The sequence below is a fragment of the Podarcis tiliguerta genome (genome assembly GCF_965153285.1).
Source record: "Podarcis tiliguerta genome assembly, chromosome: 14".
Classification (NCBI taxonomy): Eukaryota; Metazoa; Chordata; class Lepidosauria; order Squamata; family Lacertidae; genus Podarcis; species Podarcis tiliguerta.
In genome coordinates this window covers 22,158,878-22,181,726 of record NC_139547.1, presented here as the reverse complement: position 1 = coordinate 22,181,726, position 22,849 = coordinate 22,158,878, and the positions used below count along the sequence as shown (strand labels likewise).

General features: G+C 44.3%; 1 protein-coding gene across 2 annotated transcripts; it reads left to right on the top strand.

Moving 5' to 3' along the window:
- The first annotated feature begins 1,596 nt into the window (after positions 1-1,596).
- Positions 1,597-22,406, top strand: SYNM (synemin). Of its 2 annotated transcripts, XM_083411799.1 has the most exons (4): positions 1,597-2,616; positions 10,885-11,009; positions 14,864-14,937; positions 17,249-22,406. In XM_083411799.1, exons 1-4 carry the CDS (start codon positions 1,834-1,836, stop codon positions 21,190-21,192), a joined length of 4,926 nt encoding a protein of 1,641 aa, XP_083267925.1. In that variant the 5' UTR covers positions 1,597-1,833; the 3' UTR covers positions 21,193-22,406. The 2 variants fall into 2 exon arrangements, with proteins under 2 accessions (XP_083267925.1, XP_083267926.1); XM_083411800.1 differs by lacking the exons at positions 1,597-2,616; positions 10,885-11,009 and adding an exon at positions 11,311-12,365 and having other exon boundaries at positions 12,448-14,937.
- Positions 22,407-22,849: the final 443 nt, after the last annotated feature.

Below are 22,849 nucleotides of genomic sequence, written 5' to 3'. Positions count from 1 at the left end.
TCATGGCATCTAGCTTGAGGATACCTTGCTCCAAATCTCCAGACAAAAAATAAGCCAGAGATGAAAGTGAACAAAGCAACCAATCTGATTCTTGCCTTTATACCACAGGTGGAGAACTTCTGGCCCACAGGCCTAATCAGGCCTGGCATGAGTTCCAATTTGGCCTGCAAAGCGATTACCCCAAAACCACAACCACATCATGTGTGCCATCAGGCAAGGGGCAAGCACAGACACAAAAGAGGTTTGTTGTTAGTCCTGATCAACTAACTGAGGTAAAAGCAGGCCAGGTGAAATCTAGTTTGGCACTAAAAGCAGGCCATAAATGTTCAGGAAGGAGGGCTGATAGTGGTAAATCCATTTTAATTTCCTAGGAAGGAAATGCTCAGAAGTCTGGTAGAGGATTGGTGAGGCATCCAGCTCCCTGTGACTTTCCCTGTGCAGATGATCCCAAGAGCTTGAAATTAGTATCTATTAGCTTCAGGCTTTGTTTTCTATGGCCAGTTAAGGTGTTTCGCATGGGAGCTCCCAGCAGAAAGTGGAGCCAATGGCCTGTCAGTGTGCCTAGCATCTTCCACCCCAGAAAACAAGAGGCAACATCCCAGTTTGAAGGACACACTTCAGTATGGTTGCCACCATTGTTCTGGCAAAATATAGGACATGGCGGTTGGCGGCCATTTTTTCCCCATCTGGCGCTGAAGTGACTTCAAGGCCCTTCCATTACAATCTGTTGTAGCCTAACAGGATGGCCTCTCTGGAATTTGTCACACGCACACACATACAGATGAATCTGTAAATCTGTCTGTGTTTGGCTACCCAGAACTTAAAATACATGACGTTTCATACACCCTGTCAAACACATGCATGTGGAAAGGTTCCCTAACTTGGCAAACACACACACAGAGAGAGAGAGAGAGAGACCTGAAATACAGGACAAAACTGTATCAATACAGAACATAGAATTCTGCATTGAAATACGGGGCAATCCTGTATTATACAGGACACATGGCAACCCTACCTCACATATCCTCCAACATTTCTCTCATGAAAGTAATTTTTAAAGAATTTATACCCTGCCCACCTGACTGGGTTGCCCCTGTCGCTCTGGGCGGCTCTCAACATATATAAAAACCTATTATTATTATTTTTTTTAAAAAAACCTTCCCAATAGGATGTCTTCTAAAGGTTGTATAGTTACTTATTTCCTTGGCTCAGGGATCCCAAAACTCCATAACCTCCAACATTTCTCTGATAAAAATAGGGACATCCAATGGAAAAGCAGGACATTCTGGGATCAAATCATAAACCAGGGCGGCTTCTGTAAATTCAGGACTGTACCTGGAAAATAGGGACACTTGGGAGGGTCTGACTTCAGCCAGGCGAAAACTGGTTGGTATTTGGGGCCTAAGTCATTTAGGCCTAAGTATAAGCGCTCATGTGAGCACCTCAAAATGGCCTCCCCCAACCAAAAGGCTGCCAACGTAGCTGTTTTAGAACACAAATGTTTTCTAAAGCCTACTCCAGCCAGTAGTCTACCTTGTCGTTGCGTTTTGGACAATCTGAAGTTTCCACAACCTTCAAGGGAGCACAAAGCAGAGTGAGGTTGTCTGCAGGATTGGAAGGGAATGTGGCCAGCAGGCGCCGCTCTTCGGTCACCTCCGGCTGCCGGCTCTCCCCACCCTCCTTGCCCAGCCTGCCTTCCCTGTCCCGGGCCAAAACCGCAAAGCAGCTGTCGGCGCGCAAAGAGCCAGCGCGCCTTGGAGAGGAGCAGGAGCGCGCCGGAGCAAGGCGGGAGCCGTCCGTGGACCCGAGGCTGATTTGCAAGAGGTGGCGGCCATGCAGCGGGCGGACTGGGATGAGCAGACCGAGCTGCGGGAGCTCAACTCCCGCCTGTGGCTCTACGTGTCGCGGGTGCGGGCGCTGGAGGAAGAGAACCGGCGCCTGGCGCAGGAGCTGGGCGCGCTCCGCGGGCGGGAGAGGCAGGTTTGCCGCCTGCAGGAGCACGAGGAAGAGGTGGCCGAGCTGCGCCTGCTGGTGAGCGAGCTGAGCCGGGCCAAAGGAGAAGCCGAGCTGGATCGCGATGCCCTGCGCCAAGAGTTGGCCAGCTTGGAGAGGTTGGGCGCGCAGTCGGTGGAGCTGCGACGGCGCCGCTTGGAGCCCGAGCTGGCCGAGCTGCGGCAGCAACTGGAGCGCTTGCGGGCCGACTGCGCCGCCCTGGAGGCGCTGCTGGAGCGCCTGCGGGCCGAGCACGGGCGACTACAGGAGGAGCGGCGGCGGCGTCCCCAGCGCCTGCCGGCCCTGCTGCCTCCGCCGCCGGCCAGGACTTCGACGCGCGCCGTCAGCCGACGGGAGCTGGAGGACAGTTACGCGCTGGTGCTTAGCTGGAGCTGCGAGCAGAGCCTGGAGCGCTACGAGGCCGAGCTGCAGGCGCTGCAGGAGCTGGAAGGGCGCCTCGGCAGGGAGAACCTGCAGAAGCTGCGAGCCCAAAACGAGCAGAGCCGACGGCAGCTCGACGAGCTTTATCGCCGCTGCCAGGAGCTGGGCGCGCTGGCGGAGCGCTTGGAACAGGAGCGGCTGGCGCAGCAAGAGCGCCAGGGCGCCGAGCTGGCCGAGTATCAGGTAGGGCAGCGGGAGCTGGACGGAGAGCGGGAGGGCAGAGGCGCCGCAGAACCTCCATGGACCATGGCAGTCTACCTCTGAGTGCCAAACTGCTGGGCACTAAAACCTAGAAGCATCACTTTAAGGCACAGTATGCCATATGTCAACCGCTTACTCTGTTCTTGTCAGTTAAGTGGTAAATAATTTTTCTTAAATACATAAAATGAAAAGAAAAGCTTGCTGAGTAGCCCCTTGGCTTGATCCAAGCAGGGTTCTGCTTGCATTAAGGGCTGACTATTTACTGCTTTGAATCTGCCCTGGTTGGGTTGCCAACTCCCCACCCCCTGGCAGAGCTCCTGCACCTTTATTTGACGAGAGGCATTTATGCTGTGAGTTCAGCTTTCAATTAGTGCATGGGATGGTTGGAAGCATTTCACGTACTGTACTTTCTTGCTCTAGTCTGAACAGAGAGAGAGAGAGCACCCATCGTTTTCTAAAGACTTCTAGTGAGTTAATGGCAAAGGCTTTCTTAGGTCATAGGTGGGCAGCTTGTAGCCCACAGCCTCAGGAGACCCCCCCTCATGCCTCCTCAACCTGCTTCATTCTTTTATCCTTCTTTCCTGTTTGTTTTCTCTGCCTTTATATATAAGAAGTTGTTTTTCCTTTATGTAGTGTCTGGGGAAAAAATTAATTGATTTTTATTTATTTTACTTTACCTGAGTTCGTGACTTGCCTTCCAGCTGCTGGTGAACAAATTATGCCATGTTTGTATAGCACACTTGAATGAGAAAATGAAGTACTAGCACTTACTTTCCGGAACAGTTGCTGTGATTCAACAGTAGCTGTGTTGTACTAAAAAAAACAACCCAAAAAACTAAGCAAAAAAAATATCTGTATAATTTTTTGAGAATAGCTTCATCAAACCCAGTGGGGTAAACCAGCATAGGATTAGGAATTATATTCTTGAGACAGACATGGTAAAAAGCGAGTCTGGGTGGTCTTTATTCCTATCTAGTTAATCCAGAACGATTCTCTAATTTCCACACACCCTCATTTTTTTATTCCACTAACCACTGGCATGTGCCCCTCGCCCCAAGCGAATTACTCCCCGAGGAGTGTGGCCACCGATGGAAACCTCAACAAAAACCTGTCAGGGTCTTATCGTTTGTCCTCCTAACTAGCGCTGATGTGTGTGGCTCTCCCCGCCTTCCCCCGGCACAAGAGTGCTGTGATGGGAGCAAACCGCACCAGATGCATCTTCTGCTTCTCACACAGCTGTTGCCGAGGGGGTAAAGGAAATGCTCTTGCCAAGCTCAGAGACATGCTCTTCTGCATTCGTCGAGAATAAAACCCATTTGGCTTATTGTTTGTGCAGGAGCTGCAGTCTCCAAACTTGACAGTAGCTCATCCATCAATAGTCTGTAAAGGCTGGACCCGTAGGCAGGCTTGCATAGGAGTAAGCCCCGCCAAACACCCTGGGATGTAACTACGAGTAAATATGCAAAGAGATGCACTTCAAATCTCCCTGGGCAACTGTTTTATTAAATGTTTAGTTCAAACATGAGGATTTTGTTTAGCACAGCTTATTAAACTCACCTCCAGCCATTGTTTTTTTGTTGGTGTTTTACCTAATTATAATTTATTTATTATTATTACTTGTTGCATTTATATCCCACCTTTTCCTTCAAGGAGCTCAAGGTGGAATATATGGTTCCCCTCTCCTCATTTAATACCCACAACAACCCTGTGAGGTAGGAAAGGCTAAGAGGCAGTGACTGGTGAAGTTCACCCAGGGAGCTTCATAGCTGAGTGGGGATTTGAACCCTGGATTCCCAGGTCCTAGTCTGACACTCTAACCACTACTCCACTCTGTCTCTCTCTATAATTACCGGGTTCTGTGGTGCTATTGTCTTCTTGCCTGGGGGTGTCCCTGTGGTCTCCCTTAGCTTTAGCGATGCCACAGTTTCAGATGCTCCCATAGGAGTCTGGGAAGATGGAGGCAAACACAGTTGATATTTCTAGGAAGACATTAAAAAAACAAAAAACTCCCCTGAGCCATCTTAAAAATATGACACTTGCAACTTGCCTTCTGGATTCCCTTAGCCCTTGCCAATCTGTGGGTGGTTGCACCTGTCACCCTCTCCTTGCTACAAACTTGGGCGCCCACTTTCAAGGAGTGGTGATGGGATCAAGTTTAGCTAGGGAACATTCCCTCATTATGGACTCTCCTTCCTTGGAGGTTTTTATGCAGAGGTTGGATGGCAACCTGCATTGCAGGGGGTTGAACTAGATTACCCTTGGGATCCCTTCCAACTCTGAGATTCTACAATCCCACTTTTCCCAGTGGTAAAACAAAAGCAAAAGGATTCAGTTCCTATTTGGCTTCCAGAGTCCCCAGTACAGGACACAGTGTTCCCTCTGGAGGGGCTGAGTCGCACCCCTTTTCACACCTCACATGACTAAAGGTGCTTAGAATAGCACGGCTGGGTACTAAGTTTCATTTACCAGCAGGCTGCGATTTTGGCGACAATGAAAATATGGGGAGTGGCAGGACAAAATGGCTGCCTGGTGTGTGGGGGGGTGGGGGGTGGGAGAAGGTGTCAGTTGTTTGTGACATGGAGAGTCAGAGTGGCTGGGGCAACCCAGTCAGATGGGTGGGGTACAAATAATAACATTATTATAATATTGTAGTGTTGGAGCTTGGTGCACGTTTGTAGCAGCAGAGTGCAGAAACAGTCTGAGGTAGTGGCTGGTTGAAAGACTAGAGAAACTTTATTCATGAGGTCTGAACTGGCGGTAACTGACCAGGCATGAAAATCGGAGTTGAAAGTGATAACCTAATGAAGTTGTCGACCCAGTGTGCTACAGCTGTGAAAAATTCATGCTAGGGATTGTTAGGAAAGGAATTGAAAATAAAACTGCTGGTACCATAATGCCATTATACAAATCACTGGTGCCACCGCATTTGGAATAATGTTTGCCTGTCTGGTCCCCTCATCTCAAAAAAGATATTGTGGAGTTGGAAAAGGATCAGAAAGGGATAACTGAAATGATCAACAGAATGACGCTCCTCCATTATGAGGAAAGGTTGCAGCATTTGGGACTTTCTAGTTTAGAGAAAAGGGAAGTAAGAGGTGTTGTGATATAAGTTTATGAAATCATGCCAGAAGCAGAGAGAGTGGAGAAATAGAGGTTTCTCGTGTAACACTAGAATTTGTGGAGATCCAATGAGGTTGAATCTTGTAGGATTTAGGACAGTGGTACCTTGGTTGTCAAACCTAATCCGTTCTGGGAGTCCTTTCGACTCCCAGAATGGTTCAAAAACCAAGGCGCAGCTTCCGATTGGCTACAGGAGCTTCCTGCACTTAATCAGAAGCCATGGAAGCCACATCGGACGTTTGGCTTCCCAAAAACATTCGCAAACCGGAACGCTCACTTCTGGGTTTGTGGCATTCGGGAGCTAAAATGTCCAAGTACCAAGGCATCCGACAACCAAGGTATGACTGTACTTAGTTGTGCAGTACACAGTTAAACTATGGAACTTCCTCCCACAAGAGGCTGTTGAATGGCTTTAAGAGAGAACTGCACAAATTCATGGCCATTGTTGACTACTAGCCAGGAGGGCTGTGCTCTACCTCCACAGTCAGAGGCAGTAATGCTTTTGAATACCAGTTGGTTGAAACCGCAGGAGGGAAAAGGGCCCTTGTGCTTGAGTCCTGCTTGTGGGTTTCTCACAGGCACCTGGAATCAACATACCATTGGCCTTGATCCTTCAGGCTTTTCTTAGGTTCTTCACATTACTCCTGGCAAACAAAGCCATTATGAGTACAAGTTTATGTGTGGCTATCTTGGAGTCAGGAGGTTAACTCTGAAGGTCCAACGCTAACACTAGCCAAAGCAGCAGCAGCAGCAGCAGCAGTGAGATGGGTGTTATGACACCTCCACCACTGTATGGAAATGTAGGGCAGCTGGGTGTGGTGATAATGCTTGTGTGGTACTATCTGCAGATGTCTCTCTACAAAGCCACAATTGCAGCCACCTTGTGGGGAGCTTAATAGCTACGGTGGTTGTTTGCTGCTGCACCTCGAGTTCATACCTGCACTTCTCTTGATTTCTTTACATGTGATGTAGAGAATGTGCAAACTGCTGAATGTGACCTGACACCCATTTAAATGTATTGCACTTTAGGTGGCTTGAAAGTCTTTGAGACAATGGCATGATAAAATTCAAATCTCAGATCTTTGGTTCAGGCCAAATATGAATTTATTTGGAAAGGCTTGTAATTTCCCCTTGTTGTCTTTATTACTCCCTGGTCTCCCCCTCATCCAGCTGTACTGTAAACTCTTCCGTTTACACTGTTCCTGTGTGGTGATTTTGTTTGCCCTTTTACCTGGCAATTTCCTTCATCCCCCTCTTTCAGTGCTGTTTTTCTGATTTTGATGATACCACTTGATATTGTCCTTTGCATCCTTTAACTTGTATGTAATTCAATAAAAGTAAAATAATAATTTCAAAAGGCATGAAAAGAGCCATGCTGAATTCGAGCAATTGCCTACTTAGTCCGCCATCTTTTTTTCTGCAATGACCAACCATTTTCCTCTAGAAAGTTACCAGGGTGTGACTGCTGCTTCCCAGTAGCTGGCATTCAAAGGCAGAGTGCATCTGATATCAGAGGCAGCACATAGCTTTTATCCTCCATGGATTCGTCTCACTGCGCTTTTAAAGATATCTGAATTGGCAGCCATCTTGTGATAGCAAATTTCAGTTGAACCATGTGCTGCATGAAGAAATGCTTCACGGGCAGGTGGGACCTTTCCAGGTGTGCTGATCCAACAGGCTCTTCTTACGTCCTTAAGCAGTCTTTGTTCTGGTGCCACTTCTGAGTAGCCCACTTTGTCGAGGGTGTAAAAAAGTCTTGAAATAAGTGGGTTTTTGTTTTGTTTTGGTGGAGTTAGAACAGTTAATGTAACCATAGTACACTGTGAAAGTTAACGAAAGCCATTCATCCAGCCTGCATATCTTTCCCTCTGTTTCCTGTCAGTAACCATTTCTTTTGTTCCCGAACAGCCGTTTTATTTGCACGCTGGTAGATTTCTGTTGTCTGTGCTTATCTCATTAACAGCTGCATTGTGAGCAGAGCCATTGGAGATTATGGGGATGTTGTATATTGTGAAGGGGCAGGATTTTGTGTGCCTGGATTTTCAAAATGCCACTTGTGTGTGCCATCTGCTGAGGTTGCAAATTGTTACACAACCAAACTTTCAGTATGTAAAACGTGACAGTAGCTCAGTGGTTAAGCATAATGGTTAACCATGGTTAACACCAGGGGTAGCCAACGTGGTGCTTTCTATGGGTTGTTATGAAGCCTTTTTACCTTGTCCCGTCTCCCTTTGCGCGTTGCCCCACGTGGAATGAGAAATGAGAGTAATGAACACCAGGGTGTGGTTCACGGAGAAAGGATTTATTCAGTTCTGCGCAGAGGCAACCAGCAGAATTGCTTCCAAAAGCTGGCGGCACTTACAGCAAGCAAGCTAGCATCTTTTATACCCTTCACATCACCCTATTCCCCTCATTCCCTTATTTGGCTATATGGTATGGCTACTTGTTCCTCTCTACACAACATGTTTTTCTACATCCTTACACCGTGTGCTCGTGACACAACTGTTGCAATTGTGACACAACACTGTCCTCCTATTTCTCTTAGTCTTGTAATTTTCCTTTTAATTCCTTGTCTTGTAATTTTCCTTTTACACCGTTATCTCCTTCAGTTAGACTCCATCTCCCATCATCCTTGGCCATTGGCCATGCTAGGTAGGGTTGATGGGAGCTGGAATCCAAAACAGCTAGAGAGCACCATGTCGATTAACGCTCATATTCCTGATTAACGCTTAGGCCTCGTTTCAATGTCACAATAAACCATAGTTAATACAAACTATGGCTTAATGTAAGTGTGCAGTGTGCCAGTGCATATTGATCAAGTTGCAGGTGCTTCATTCCTCTCTTGCTCCTGCTGCTGCAAGGAAAGAAGGCATGGTCTGGCTAATCTGAACCCAAGCTCATGGTTTGCTTCTTGCTAAACAAATCACGAGCAGGAACTAAAGTTTCTTCTCTGATACTGATTGTGGTTTGTTGGGGGGAAGCTTCCCCCGAAGTCCTGGCTTTCCCCAAATAGTCCTGGGAACTGTAGTTTGTTAAGGATGCTGTTAGGGGTCTCCTAACAGTTCTCAGAACTCTTAACAAACTACAGTACCCAGGATTCTTTGGGGGAACCATGGCTATTTAAAGTGGTATGATCCTGCATTGAATGTGTAGAGCAGATGGGACCATTGTCGTTTATTTTGCCTGGCATCTGGCATCTTTCCAGAACCCGCTGGAGGTGCCAGGGATTGAACCTGAGCTTTACCCCTGAGCCATGAGCACCTTTCAACCTAATGGAACTTGCAGGGTTATCTTTCAGACAAATGGGAAACTGCCTGCTCAAAAATAACCTAGGAACTATTTATATTAACACTGTTACATGCTTCCTCCCCACCCAGTATTCCCTGTACAGAGTGACATTCCAGGGACGGGACGGCCTGGCATTTAGTTTCCTTTAGATGAGCAATCACAGAGAACCGCCTAGAGAAAGGTCCTGCACTCTCAAAGGCACCAACTCACAGCCCTCTCTCTCACCCTCTGCTTCCAACTTTCTCTTCCAAACTTCCAATCTAACACACAAAATGTTGTATCTTTAATTTTGCACTGTTTTCTCCCCTGGAGTCAACTGGGCACCTACTATTTTAGGCCTGGTTCCCAGATCTGTTCAGTGGTGTTTCAAAGGAGATGGGTACTGCATCTTGTAAAATTAGCATTTTAACACAGATCTATCACAATGAATTAGTGCATTAATTCCCATCTAGCTAAGCAGCAGGAGACAAGTGTTTCCCCTTCACTAAGCTGTGTGTGTGTGTTACTTAATTAAGTGAACTGACTGGGGGATCCAATCCAAAGCCTTTTGAATCAATTCCTTCTTCGGGAGCAGTACTTGAATAACGCTTCTCAGGTCGGTCTGAGCAGTTTGCAGATTCTGTTGAGAACTGTTATTTCAAATAGCTGCAGAAGAAGGATTTATTCCAAAATGTGTTGAACCTAACAATCTTTTTTACCTGCGTACCTAAAGCTCTTCTCCCTTTTTCTTCCTGTCACTGCTTTCCCATTTGTTTTCCCAATTTTGTATGTCAGCCAAACCATAGTTGGCATAAGCCATGGCTTGCAAAGCTACTATTTTTCCTCTTGCTTTGCAGGATAGGCTGCCAATCTGCTAGCAGGCTAAGTCAATCCTAACACAGAAGTCCCTATACTGCTCTGGATCAGGTTACCTGAGAAACTGCCTTACTCCTTATATTTTCCCAGGAGACCACTGTGGTCTGTGGGAGAGCTTCACCTGCAAGTTCCAAAGATCTCAGAAGCCTACTCAGCAGTAGCCACAATTCTATTATAGGTTTTCAGGTCTTGTGATGGAGCTCAGAGCAGGGCTTTTACTGTGGCTGCCCCTGTTCCTGTCAATATACAACAGGTGCCTCCTTGCTACACCTTCTAGAAACAACTGGAGACCATAGGCTTTCCCAGCTGGATAAATGATAATAATAATAATAATAATAATAATAATATTTTATTTATACCCCGCCCTCCCCAGCCAAGACCAGGCTCAGGGCAGCTGTGCGTGAGTAGGTGAGGTATTGGGAGCTCAGAGCCGCAGCGTATGAACACGCCGCCATCTTGGAACAGAACCAAATGGCTCCTTACCACAATTGTCCACTTGTTAGGCTTGACTTATTTTCAAAGCATTGGTTGTTTTTGTGTTTTTAACTGCCTCCTATGTAAATTGCCTTGAGAAGGTGATTTAGAAAGCAATTAATAAATAAATGATGATAATGTTATAATAATAAAAGCATAGTGGAGTTTGTGTAGGGAACCCATTGCAATAGTGCCCAGAAACATTATTAAAAGTAAAAGATAGAGAAGATCCAGGAATAGTCACAGCAGTATGTCCTAAATGTTGTGATGATAAATGACCCATCTTCACTCAACGTTGCCTCCAGAAAACAAGTGTTTCTGTGCTGGTGGAACTCTTTGGGGGAGATTTCAAGGGGGAAATCACCTTCCCTGGAGCTCTTAACTCAGACAAAATCCCCATCCATCTTTTCCTATTAGGTTTTTTGTCTCTGAAATTGTGCCATTGCCAGGGTTTTAGTTAGCTGACCCGTGAGCTCACTCAAGTTAACAATTTATATTCATGTTTTGCTTTAGGTGATCATTGAAGCCTTGGAAGAAGAAAAGCATTTCCTAACCATGTCTATCGCAGAGTACCTAAAGGACTACCATGAACTCTTGCAGGTGAAAGCTGGTCTCAGCCTTGAAATTGAAACTTACAGGTAAGGATCATAAAAGTGACCGATTAAGAGACCCTTGAAATTCCTCTTATGCTGCAGTGGACATTTAAGTTCAGTTGCAACCTCATTTCACATAAAGCCAAAATTTGGGGCAAGTTTGAATGTCTCCGCTTGAATGGAACATCTGAGAAATTTAGAGACAAGCAAAACAAAAAAATGTTGATAAGTAGTAAAATCTGTTACTGTAGGGTGTGCTTGCACACACATACTTAACTTGGAGATGACTGGTGATGTGAGGTGAGAATATTCTTCGAAAGATTATTCTTCAGAATTTAACATCGCTAGAGATGACAAACCAGTGCTCAAAACCAGTTCAGGAACAGTGTGGGAACAAACTTACTCCAGATAAAGCAGAGATTTCAGCATATTCAGTCTATTTGGACTGACTTGGTATAATTCTCTGGAAATCTTCATTCGGCTAGATGGCAAATAGAGCACTTGTTGTCAGCAGCAGGGTGTGTGTGTGTGTTCTTTGATGCTGAAGCCATGGAGTCTGCATCTGGTCACGATCTTTAAGATGGAGTGGGAAAAAGAAGATGGTGGATTTGAAATAACAAGTCAATTTATGATGTGGGTTCTAATCCAAGCAGACACGGACTTTGCTTTTGGACAAGACGCTCCAGCTGAGACAGGAAAATGAATCTGTAAAATACTATACTATTTCAACTATTTCTGCCAGGATTGATTAAAAGGCTGCCCACATGCCCACCTGTTTTATACATAATGTTACTTAGTTTTAAAAAATAAAATAAAGGTCACAAGAGCATGAAATAATGAGGTTTTCAGTCAGGATTGGTATTTCCAATCAGTTTTGGAATGCTGGATTTTGTGTGAAGTTTTTCTGCCCTTTCTAATAAGAGAGAATTTTCCAGAAGTTAATTTATCATCGGTTAGGATGCCAGCCCTGCTCATAAGTGGGGGTTTTTTTAGCAGTAATAGATCACTTTCAGTTTTCTTCCTTGCTCCCCGCCCCTCCCTCTGCTAGTATCCATCACCAGCTCTGCGAACACAGATGAAAATTTTATAAATCCGTATGAAGGAGCCTCTGGTTCCTTGGAAGCCGAAATAAAAGCCTTCTATGTTTTACCAAAAGGAAGAATCCTAATACCAGTATTTTTAAAAATTGTTTTGTTTTGGGGTTTTTTGGTAAAATCTTGGAGTGAGGAGTGACAGTACTGATATCGTTTTTCTCATTTTAAATTCAGTGCAATGTCATAGGAACACTGGAAGTTGCCTTTCATTAAGTCAGACCACTGGGTCCTATGCTGAATAGCTGTGGCTCTCCAGCATTTAAGGCAGGGCTTTCTTCCAAGCTTTACCTGGCAATGCTGAGAGACTGTGTGAACCAGTCTCTCTCCCCTGCCTCATTTAATCCACACAACAGCCCTGTAAGGTAGGTTAGGCTGGGAGGGAGGGAGAGACTGGCTCACATTCACCCAGAGTGGGGATTTGAACCCTGGTCTCTTCTCTCAGATGCTAGTCCAACAGTCTAACCACTATGCCACACTGGCTCTTGTAAGTTCTGCCCATGATTGAAGGAATTACTTCACAACCTGCCTCTCTGCAGCTGGTTTACTTGGCATTCCACCCCCCACCCCCCGATTCTGGGTATGTTTGTAACCAATGGTGACTGCATAGGGAAAAGATGACGGCAAAATTTAGAAAGAATGAGCCACTGTCCCATCTCTCCCCCCCCCCTTCTCCTTTTTTAAAAGGTCTTCTAAGTAGGCTTTGCTTGTATTGTGATGCACAGCTTGTTTTCAGCAGCACTGCTCTGGGTTCCAGCTGACTGCTGTGTGCTGCTGCTGCTGCCGCCGCTGCCCTTTGCCATATACAGTGCATTGCTTGGAACTTATTTTTAGTGACTTCATTCGTTGCTCCAGCAACCGAGCAAACTGTTGTTTTATCCGCGGCCAAAAATCCTTACTCAAACTTCCCGCATTCCTAATTTCCATCATCACAGTTAACACTTTCAGGGAACTTCATCCTGTAAGGGGCTGGAAGAGATAATTTAATCCTTCCTGGAGGACTGTGTGTATTTCTTGTAGTCTGCGGGAGGGGCTTTAATTTGGCATTTCTGCGTCCTGGGAGAACAATATGTTATAGACTGTTCACTGCAAAAAACCACAGAGCAAAAGGTTTGCAAAATGTGCAAAATTCAGTTTGGAAATGTGCTTATCCCAAAGCTATATGATGATGGCAATAATTGGAAACTACTACCAGGCCTTCCTTTTGTATTTTTAAACGTAGGAAGCCAGATCAGACTGAATCAGACCTTTGGTTCACCTAGGTCAGGACTGTCTATATTAATTGGCAGGGGACATTCCCAGCCCCACCTGGCCAGGCTAGGGATTGAAACTGGAATCTATTGCATACAAAGCAGATTCTTTACCACTGACCTATAGCCCTCCCTAGGGGTGCCAATTTGAATAAAATATTGAAGGGCCCAGGTCAGCCCCTCCCCATGTAATCAATCACATGACTTGGTGCATTCACGCACACCATTTAAATGGCAATGCCCATCAACTTTGGGGACCCCCAGAGCCCTCAGATATTTTACTGGGGGAGCCAAAAGGTGTTCCTTCACATATGCCAGCCCATCCTTTCCGTGGCAGCAAGTGCTAGTGTGAGAGGATCTCCATTCTCTGACTTTTCTGGCTGTTGTCTTACTTGGGACTGTAAAACCAGCAGTGAATGATTCATACATGTGGTTCTTCATTAGACTGATAGTTTTTAATTGAAAAAGCTAGTCAAATATCTAGTCCTCATGTTTTTAGAGATCACCTTGTGATGACAAGGACTCCTTGGTAGAATGTTAAGTGTGCCGAATGAATTTCCTGCTTTCCATCACAGTAAGTGGTTTTAACTCCAGATCTAAAGTTCATGGTATTAAATGTCATCATTGTTAACTATTTCACAGTGAGTATGTGTTAATACATTTTATTAAATTTCTTTCTAAAAGGAAAATATTCCATAACAAGTATGTAATTTCACACAACTGTTTCATAGTTGTATTCAAACATACGGTTAACTGCTTCCTATAACTTAAAATGTCAAGTATAATCAAAGAAACAGTTTGATTGAAGCATGCATTCCGAAAGACTGCAAACGGTTTCCAGCAACTAGATATATAATCTTATTTATCCTTTAACTTCTTTCTTGATACCTCGCCAGATACGTCAATTTCAGCATAACTGCAACTATCCATCTGCAATTTACCCACTTAGCTGTGCTTGACCCTTCCACTCCCTTCCATTTAACTAGCTATTAAATTGATTACAAGTTCGTGAAGTTCCGTAGCTATGTTACCTCTTTATGTTACCTAGAAGGAAAAATAATTTGACTTACTGGGATGGCTATTGATGTTGTTGTTGCACAATGTTTTTGGGTGGTTCTTTTTAAAAAAATTACAAAATACTATCTAGGAGCTAGAATTTTTAGCTATCACACTCTTCCAGATGAGCCGTTTACAGAGTTGAAGTGGTCATCTTGTTATCTGTTTGAAACATTTAGCAGAGTTGAAACCAAAAGTGTGTTCCAGCAGAGTATTAAAGTGGCAGCTTAAATGAACTCTGTGTTTAAAGTCAGCTGTTCAAGAATTTCCACAGGTCTTAGTTCTAGCTTTCAGAAGAATATATTGCGACAGCATAAACAGAATAGGCTCTGGGCAGGTTTGTGTGCAAGAGAGAAGGAGGAAAAAGGAGGAGGTAGGAAAACTCTTCTGGTCTCCTTAGAATGATTAGAAGATCAGGAATGTGACATGTCTGTACTGGACCACGGTCCATATGAAATGCCAACTCCTTTACTCTTCTAATACTTGCTTTTGTGTATTACAGAGCTTTACTAGAAGGAGAGAGCAGTCAATGGATTCTTATGTGGGATGAAGAGCATGGCAGGAAATTACCACAAGGTATGAATTGCAGACATGCATGTGTGCATTTCAGAGTAAGGAGTGGAAGTGACATGTCGGCATCATCACTAGCAATTCCGCATATCCTTGTTTCAACAGAGGGGGAGCTCTTGCTTCTAGTTCTGTGAAGGTTTATATAATTACGTATGGTGCAAGGAGAAAGTGGATAGAGACATTTTCCTCTCTCTTTCATAATACTAGAACTTTGGATGCCCGGTAACATTGGCTGCCAATGAGGGCAGCCCAAATCAAGCATGTATTTCACACAATAAGAACGTAAGAATCACCCTGCTGGGTCAGACCAAAGGCCCATCTGGTCCAGCATCCTGTTCTCCCAGTGGGAAGCCCATAATAAGAACCTGAGTGCAGGTTGGGGAAGGCTCCAATAGCCAGAGCCAATGAGATGCAGAGCCAATTGATTCTAGCTTTGTTCCCATCTTCTTCCTTACTGAGTTGTATAATGGCAGCGCTGAGACTAAGGAAAAGGAAGGTAACAGTGGTGCCACTCCCTAGACTAGTTGGAAGAAAAAAGGCAGTGAGGAGGCTGGGGTCAGACTGATGTTGGTGGGGCAGTGCGCCACTTGCTCAAATGAAGCGGCCTCCACTGAGTAGCTCATATGGGTAGAAAAGGCTCCTCACTTCAGAAAATATATGTCAGTACGAGAAAGGCCAGGAGGATCCATGCAACTTGGAGAGTGGGGTGATACATGCATAGCTCTGTAGCTCCTTTTGGTAACATGAAGAGGTCTTGGGAAGAAAGCTTCAGGGACAAGGAGCAGCAATTTGAGGGAGCAGAAGGTCTTCAGAGATTGTAGGGGAGCTGGGGTAGATTGAGAGTTAACATCAGATAAACATCAGAGAAATAAGGGGGAGGTTGTTGTTTAGTCATTTAGTCGTGTCCGACTCTTCGTGACCCCATGGACCAGAGCACGCCAGGCGCTCCTGTCTTCCACTGCCTCCCGCAGTTTGGTCACTCATGTTGGTGGTTTCGAGAACACTGTCCAACCATCTTGTCCTCTGTCATCCCCTTCTCCTTGTGTCCTCCATCTTTTCCAACATCAGGGTCTTTTCCAGGGAGTCTTCTCTTCTCATGAGTTGGCCTAAGTACTGGAGCCTCAGCTTCAGGATCTGTCCTTCCAGTGAGCACTGAGGGCTGATTTCCTTAAAAATGGATAGGTTTGATCTTCTTGCAGTCCGTGGGACTCTCAAGAGTCTCCTCCAGCACCATAATTCAAAAGCATCAATGCTTCGGCGATCAGCCTTCTTTAAGGGGGAGGTAGAATCAATAATTATAAATCACCATCAATTCCCTCCATTTCTAATGTTGAGGCACAAATGCCATGCCAAAATGACCAAGGGGAACCCTTATGAAGAAGGGTTTTGGTACTGGTGGCTTTTTAGTTTAGAGAAAAGGTGTGAAAGAGGTTACATAATAAAAGAGGCAGCAATAATAGAATTGTAGCGTTGGAAGGGATCCTAAGGGTCATCTAATCAAATCCCCTGCAGTGCACGGTGGCCACCATCTTGAATGGCTTTAAAAGAGGATTAGACTAATTCATGGAGGATAAGGCTATCAATGGCAGTATGCTTCTGAATCTCAGTTGCTGGAAATCACAGGTAGAGAGAATGCTAGTGCCCTCGAGTGATGTTTGCAGGTTCCCCAGGGCCGTTTGGGTGGGCGCAGTGGGAGTGGAGTGCTGGACTAGATAGGTTGCTACTCTGCTCTAGCAGGACTATTCTTACATTCTTAGCCAAAATAGCACCATCCATGGTCAAGAGGGAGGCATCATTGCAAGCCCCAAGGTTCGCAGGTGTACAAAATATCAGTGTGGCATACACATAGCTTTGGTCTTACCTAATGGATTTTAGCGCCCACTGTGAAAAGAATTGGAAATGTGTGTTTAGGATTAGCCATTAGTAGCACATAATACTAGGGCTCCCTAGCTGAGTGATGTTAATAATTAAGAACTGAATGTTTCTCATGGAATTTCATCCTGTTTGCACACCAATATCGCTTGTTGCTCTGCAGGTGCAAATCTCATTTACTTTGATGGTCAATGCGTTAGGGACCTTGTGATGAACAGAAATTAAACCTCCTGGGATTATGCAGTTGTCCACATTTGTCATCTGTGTTTTGAAAAGATAAGCAGGAGAATGGATGGTTTGACTGCAAAGCAGCACCCATTTTTCTTAGATGTGTTAATGCTATGCTGTAATTAATTTTTCCCCAATTGTGTGTAGCTGTGTTTGAACACTACTTAAGTATACTATGTTAACAGGCATGATTTTCATTTGTTTTATCTATCGGCAGGTGTCCGGAACAAGCTTTATGAGTACAGCAACCGCCACTCAGCTTATCAACAGGCGAAAGGAAGGAGAACTTTTCCTGCAATCCAGAATGTTGACACAAGATATAAATCCCCTGTAACAAATATTAGCGGCTCTGCAGTTTATTCATCTCAAACAAAAACTGGTGGAATGCAGACAGTGACTCCTGGGAGACCATTAAGAAGAGATGCCTTCAGGAAAGAACATCGCCCTTCTGCAGCCGTCACAAAGGACACAACTCACAAGAGAACTATGACGGAACAGAGAGAGATCCGAACATTTACCCCACCTTATCTTATTAGCCAGGGGAAAGAAGCTCAACGAAGAACGTTTCCTGAAAAGCAGAAAACTGAAGCTGGGAGTACTGTGTCTTTTTTGAAAGAATCGACAACTATTCAGAAAGGCACAACAAGTCCAAATATTTCTGAAAATGCAAGAGCGAAAGTGGGTATTCCTACTATGTTTCCATCTTCTGGGCTAAGTTCCAGTTCTAAAGAAACTAAATATGAGAGAACCATAGAAGGAACTCAGACTAGAGTGAGTGAACAGATCAAAGACAGCAAGCCAGTGAAAGAGGAAAAAACTGCTTTGCTGGAGGGAAGAGAGAGAAACGAAAGATGGCCCAAGGAAAAGATAGACTCTGCCACTGTGAAGACCGACAAGAAATCCATCAATGTTAGCTTTGAAAAGAAGACTGAAATTAAGGAAGGCATCAATGAAGAAAAGCAGACAGTGGAAGGATCTACCATGAAGGATAACATGAGGGGAAGCGGGCTTTTGGGAGATAAAGCACCCAAGCCCGGAAGCTATGTAAGATGGGAAGAAAGGATTAGAGTGGATACACCAGGGAAGAATCTTCCAACAGATACAAGGATGGAAGAAAGCCATTCATTTCAAAGGGAGAAAAATGTGAGCATGGCAACACAAAGTAAAGAAGGTGCTGAGATCCTTATCCCGTCAGAAGTGTATACTCACAGCCAAGTACTGAAAGACAATAGCGTAGAAAGAACATTACAGGACTTGAAGCCTTCTGTTGGTAAACAGAAGGAGGACACCACATTTAAACTTGTCAAAGAATCTAACCAAGATGAAAAAGGGAGCTCCAAAATAGACACCTTACTTGAAGAAAGTATAGCAGAATCCATTGTTTCTGACATTCTTAAAGGGTTCGTGCAGAAACCTTCTGATGGTGGAGATCCCTCTGATTTCAAAGTCATCTCCATTGAAAAGAAAGACATTTCAGAGAATGGAAAAGTGAAGACTGAGATCAATATACAGTCTACAGTTCAAGATGAATTGCACATTTCTGATGAGTTTGGCTTGGGAACTTCCTTTGAGAAAGATGTTAAAAAAGTTCTGGGAGACATTAAGGGAATTCCGGATGAAGGTGTAATAGAAGATCTTGTGAAAGGAAAGGGGGGCAAAGGCAAGAGGACCGTTAAAGTTGAAATAGTTGAGGAGCCAATGGAATCCACAGCTGAAATGGAGTTTTCGACACCGTTTGAAGTAGAGGAAGTAGAAGATACATTGCCTGATATGGCCAGGCATCTATACCATGGGGATGAAGAAAGAGCTACCACAAGTACTATCAAAGATGTTAAGCAGAAGCAACCCAGTGTGATCGTGTCTCATGTGGAAGAAGTATCTGAGGGGGATGATGTAGTTGATGAAGAAAAGTATTTTGTGTCCACTCCAGAGGAGCGCCCCTTGAGTGAAGAAGAAGCCTCATTATATGGTCAAATCCACATCGAAGAAGAATCAACAGTTAAGTATTCCTGGCAAGATCAATTCTTGCAGGGATCTCAAACAAAGATAAATGAAGGCATGGGCTCCCCAGAACTGATTTACCAAGTGATGGGGGGAGGGACAGCTGCCTACATTTCAAAGGAGGAGGTTCCAAAGGAGCAAGTGGCTCATGCCGAATCCATTGTTATTGAGAAAGAGATTAAAATCCCGCAAAAATTTCAGGAGTCCATAAAGGATCTCTTTTCTCAGGAGTCAAAGGACCCAAAGCTTCAGTTGAAAGAGGCACTAGAAAAGCTTGATCACACCCTTCCAGAAAGTGTGAAACAAGAGCTCTCTGCATTAACAGAAGAGGGCCAAGCTGATGCTAGCAGTCTAGAAGTGGATATTAAAAAAACGGAGGACACAAAAAAGGGGGGCTTGGTTACTATAGTCGCAGAAGTCAATCTGTCCCAGGTGCTCAACCCTGACCAGTTAAATGCAGAACTTTTGGGCAAGATGAAGTTGCCAACACAGTTACCAAGCTATGATGATTTTGATGACCGCCGGAAGCAAGAGTCAGAAAGCTACAGTGGTGGTAGAAAGAATGTTGGCATAGATGTTTCTTCCACACCTTGGACTATAGAAGAGGTTTCTAGCTCTAGCAAACTAAGCAGCAGTGATGCCAGGGAATATCATACGAACGAGCAAGTTATCCACCAGGTCCCTGTTTTCAAAAGTATGGAAATTAATAGAGGAGGAGGAGAATATTCTTCACAAGGGTCATTTGACGTTAACAGACATTTTCAGCAAATTGTAGTTGGTCCAACAGAAATTCACAGAACTGAGCAGGTTTTATATGAAGGCCCTATTTCTGAAACTCTGGAGTTTGGTTCAGGTGGCTTTCAGACTGGAGCATCTACAGATATCAGTCACTCCACAAAAGAATTCAATCTTGGCCCTGAAGAAATTCAGACCACAGAAAAAATAATTTATAGAGGGCCTGTTCATAAAACCATGGAAATGAGTGGCCCTGAAAGTCCTACGCAGGCGCAGTTTTCTACTGAAATTAGGTCCTCTAAGCACGTTACTTTGGGTTCAAATCAAATTATTGAAGAAACTGTTTTTGAGGGGCCAGCTCCAGGCTTATCATCAAACAGCAGCAGTGAGGCTGTTTCTCAGACAAAAGGGCCAGTAGAAAGCAGCAGTTTGATAAGGCACATTCGGATAGATCCCAAACAAGTACACACTGAACAAGTTGTATATGAAGAGCCCCTTTCAGGATTTGTGGAGCTTAGTAGCACTGGAGGCCATACTGTGACTGAACAGACAGTGAGACATATTCGTCTAGGACAAAAAGACACCCATATATCTGACCAAACTATATATGACGAATCTCTTCTCAAAGCAACCGAATTTGGTGGCTCTCCAGACAAACATTTCAAGGAGGGGTTGGTAGATACCAATACCACTGTTCATCACATCAAATTAAGTCCAAAACCATTTGTAACAACTGAGGAAATTGTTTTTAAGATGCCCACTTCCGAACAGCACCTAGAGTTTAGTGAAATGGGACAGACATTTTCTTCTGAAGGGTTAGTAACACACATTAAATTGGGGCAGAAGGAAGTTCTGAGCAGTGATCGTGTTGTTTACCAAGGTTCTCTTTCAGAATCCTCAGGGATCAGTTCTCCAGGGGAAGACATTTGGGAAGAAGGAGGTTCCATGGAGGTCAGTAGATCAATGAGGCACATCAGACTCGGCCCAGCTGAAACTCATGCTGAACAGATTATATTTCATGGCCCTATTTCTGAAACAGTGAGGGTCGGTACTGCAGAACTATCCCCAACAGATGGGCCCTCAGAAAGCAGCAAATCTGTTGGGCATATAAAGATAGGACCCAAGGAAAAGTCTTTTACCTTTCAGATGGATGTAACCAATGTGGAAGGGGGAAGGCAAGATGCTACCATTCTCGTACCGAACAGGAAAAAAGCAGCTGCCTCACAGCTGGAGGGCACCATGAAGGATGACCAGAAGGACACAGATAGTGAACAAAGATTAGAGGAGTCAACATTTGATCAGAGTGTTCAACTTCAAAGGATGGTAGACCAAAGATCAGTGATTTCTGATGAGAAGAAAACAGCTGTTCTTTATCTGAATGAGAAGGAGGAGGAGGAAGAAGATGATGATGGACCTTGGTTCTGAAAAGAATATTGTCAACTTTTTTTTTTTTAATCTAGGAGCTTGATTGCCATTTACCGTATATATATCTGACTTTAAAAGGGGGGGAGGGACTCCCCTTAACTTAGCCATTAACAATGAAGTTACATAAGAGTATTTTTTTAAGCAGGATCTTTTGAATGCACATGTGTTCACATGTTACAACAGTAGGTCTCCTTTTGCCAATGCCATTGGGTCTCAAAGATTGTCCTGAGTCTGAGAGTATTTGACTCTACAGGAAAACCATCAACCTCATTTAAATCTAGAAAGCTATGATACTATAGCAGCTTTAAAAAGTATTCAAGAGCAATCCAATTTAAGTCACCTGGGACTTGTCTGGAGAAACTGTCTTTATGGCATATGCAGATAAGTTTCACTTACTTTTGGAACCATTTATTAAAACTGAAAGTTGCGCAAAACCAGTTGGAAAAAAACATAGTAAAAATAAATGAATAGTGTTGCCAGGCAACCCAGTTAATCACTGATCTGTCAAATATGCCGTACCTTTCAGTAGGTGACCAAGTAGGAAGATAGGAAGCTGCCTTATACTACGTGAGACCATTGGTCTATCTAGCACAGTGTTGCATGCACAGACAGGCAGCAGCTCTCCAGGTTACAGACAAGAGTCTTTCCAGCTGTATCTGAAGAATGCTGGAGATTGAACCTGAGACCTTTTACACATGCTCTACCACTGAGTTCTGGTCCTTCTCCCAACCAAATGGATGCAACAGAAGACGAGTGAAAATGTGTTGAATTCATATAGGTTAATACCTTGTTTTATTTCTCTCTTTTACACACACACACACACACATACACACACACACACACACACACACTACAACCACCACCACTAAAACAGTGGGCATATTTTACTAGCAATGCAAGTTTTATTAGGATTAAGGCTCTCACTTTTAAGCATTTTCACAGAAATGGAGTTAAAATGCAGGGGGAGAATCTTCACCTCTTAAGTGACTTTTTTTCAGGCTGCTCTTAAATTCACAGGAACAGGACCAATGAAAAGTGGCCATCCTGTTTAAAGTGAGTCCCTGCACAACTCCTGTTTGCTGAAATGGGGCTGTGATGTTGCAAAGTTTAGCACACTCACCATTAGCTTGTGCTAACACGCCTTGTATCCAGTTGCTATAAGCTGTGTCATAATGATAAGGGTGCTATAATACTTCAGCACTAAAAGAAAGAAAGAGTGAGCAGCTACATTTGGTGCTGGTACATAAACATAAAAAATTAAATATCATGCACCCAGAATGTGCATGTTTTCTTACATTTATTTCTAATCACAATAGGCAAGAAGAATTGAGATGCACTCAAAATGTAAGCTTTATGTGGGCATTTGGTTGGCCCTTGTGAAAAAAGAATTTTTTGACTAGGAGGGCTCTTCTTAGATTCTTAAACTTCCACAGCTGTGTGACTTAGGTTTCGTTGCATGTGGTGCAGGATGGGGTGTGTGAAATTTAAAATCCACGAAAGGCTGAAGTTCCGATTGTAAATTAGACCAGGTATCCATCTAGTCTAGCAGTCTGCTTCCGAGTAGCCAACCAGATGCCTCTAGGAAGTGCATGTCAAGGCAGTGGCACTCTTCAACTTTTGTTACACACACATGAACCAGCAACTGAGGTTCAGTGGT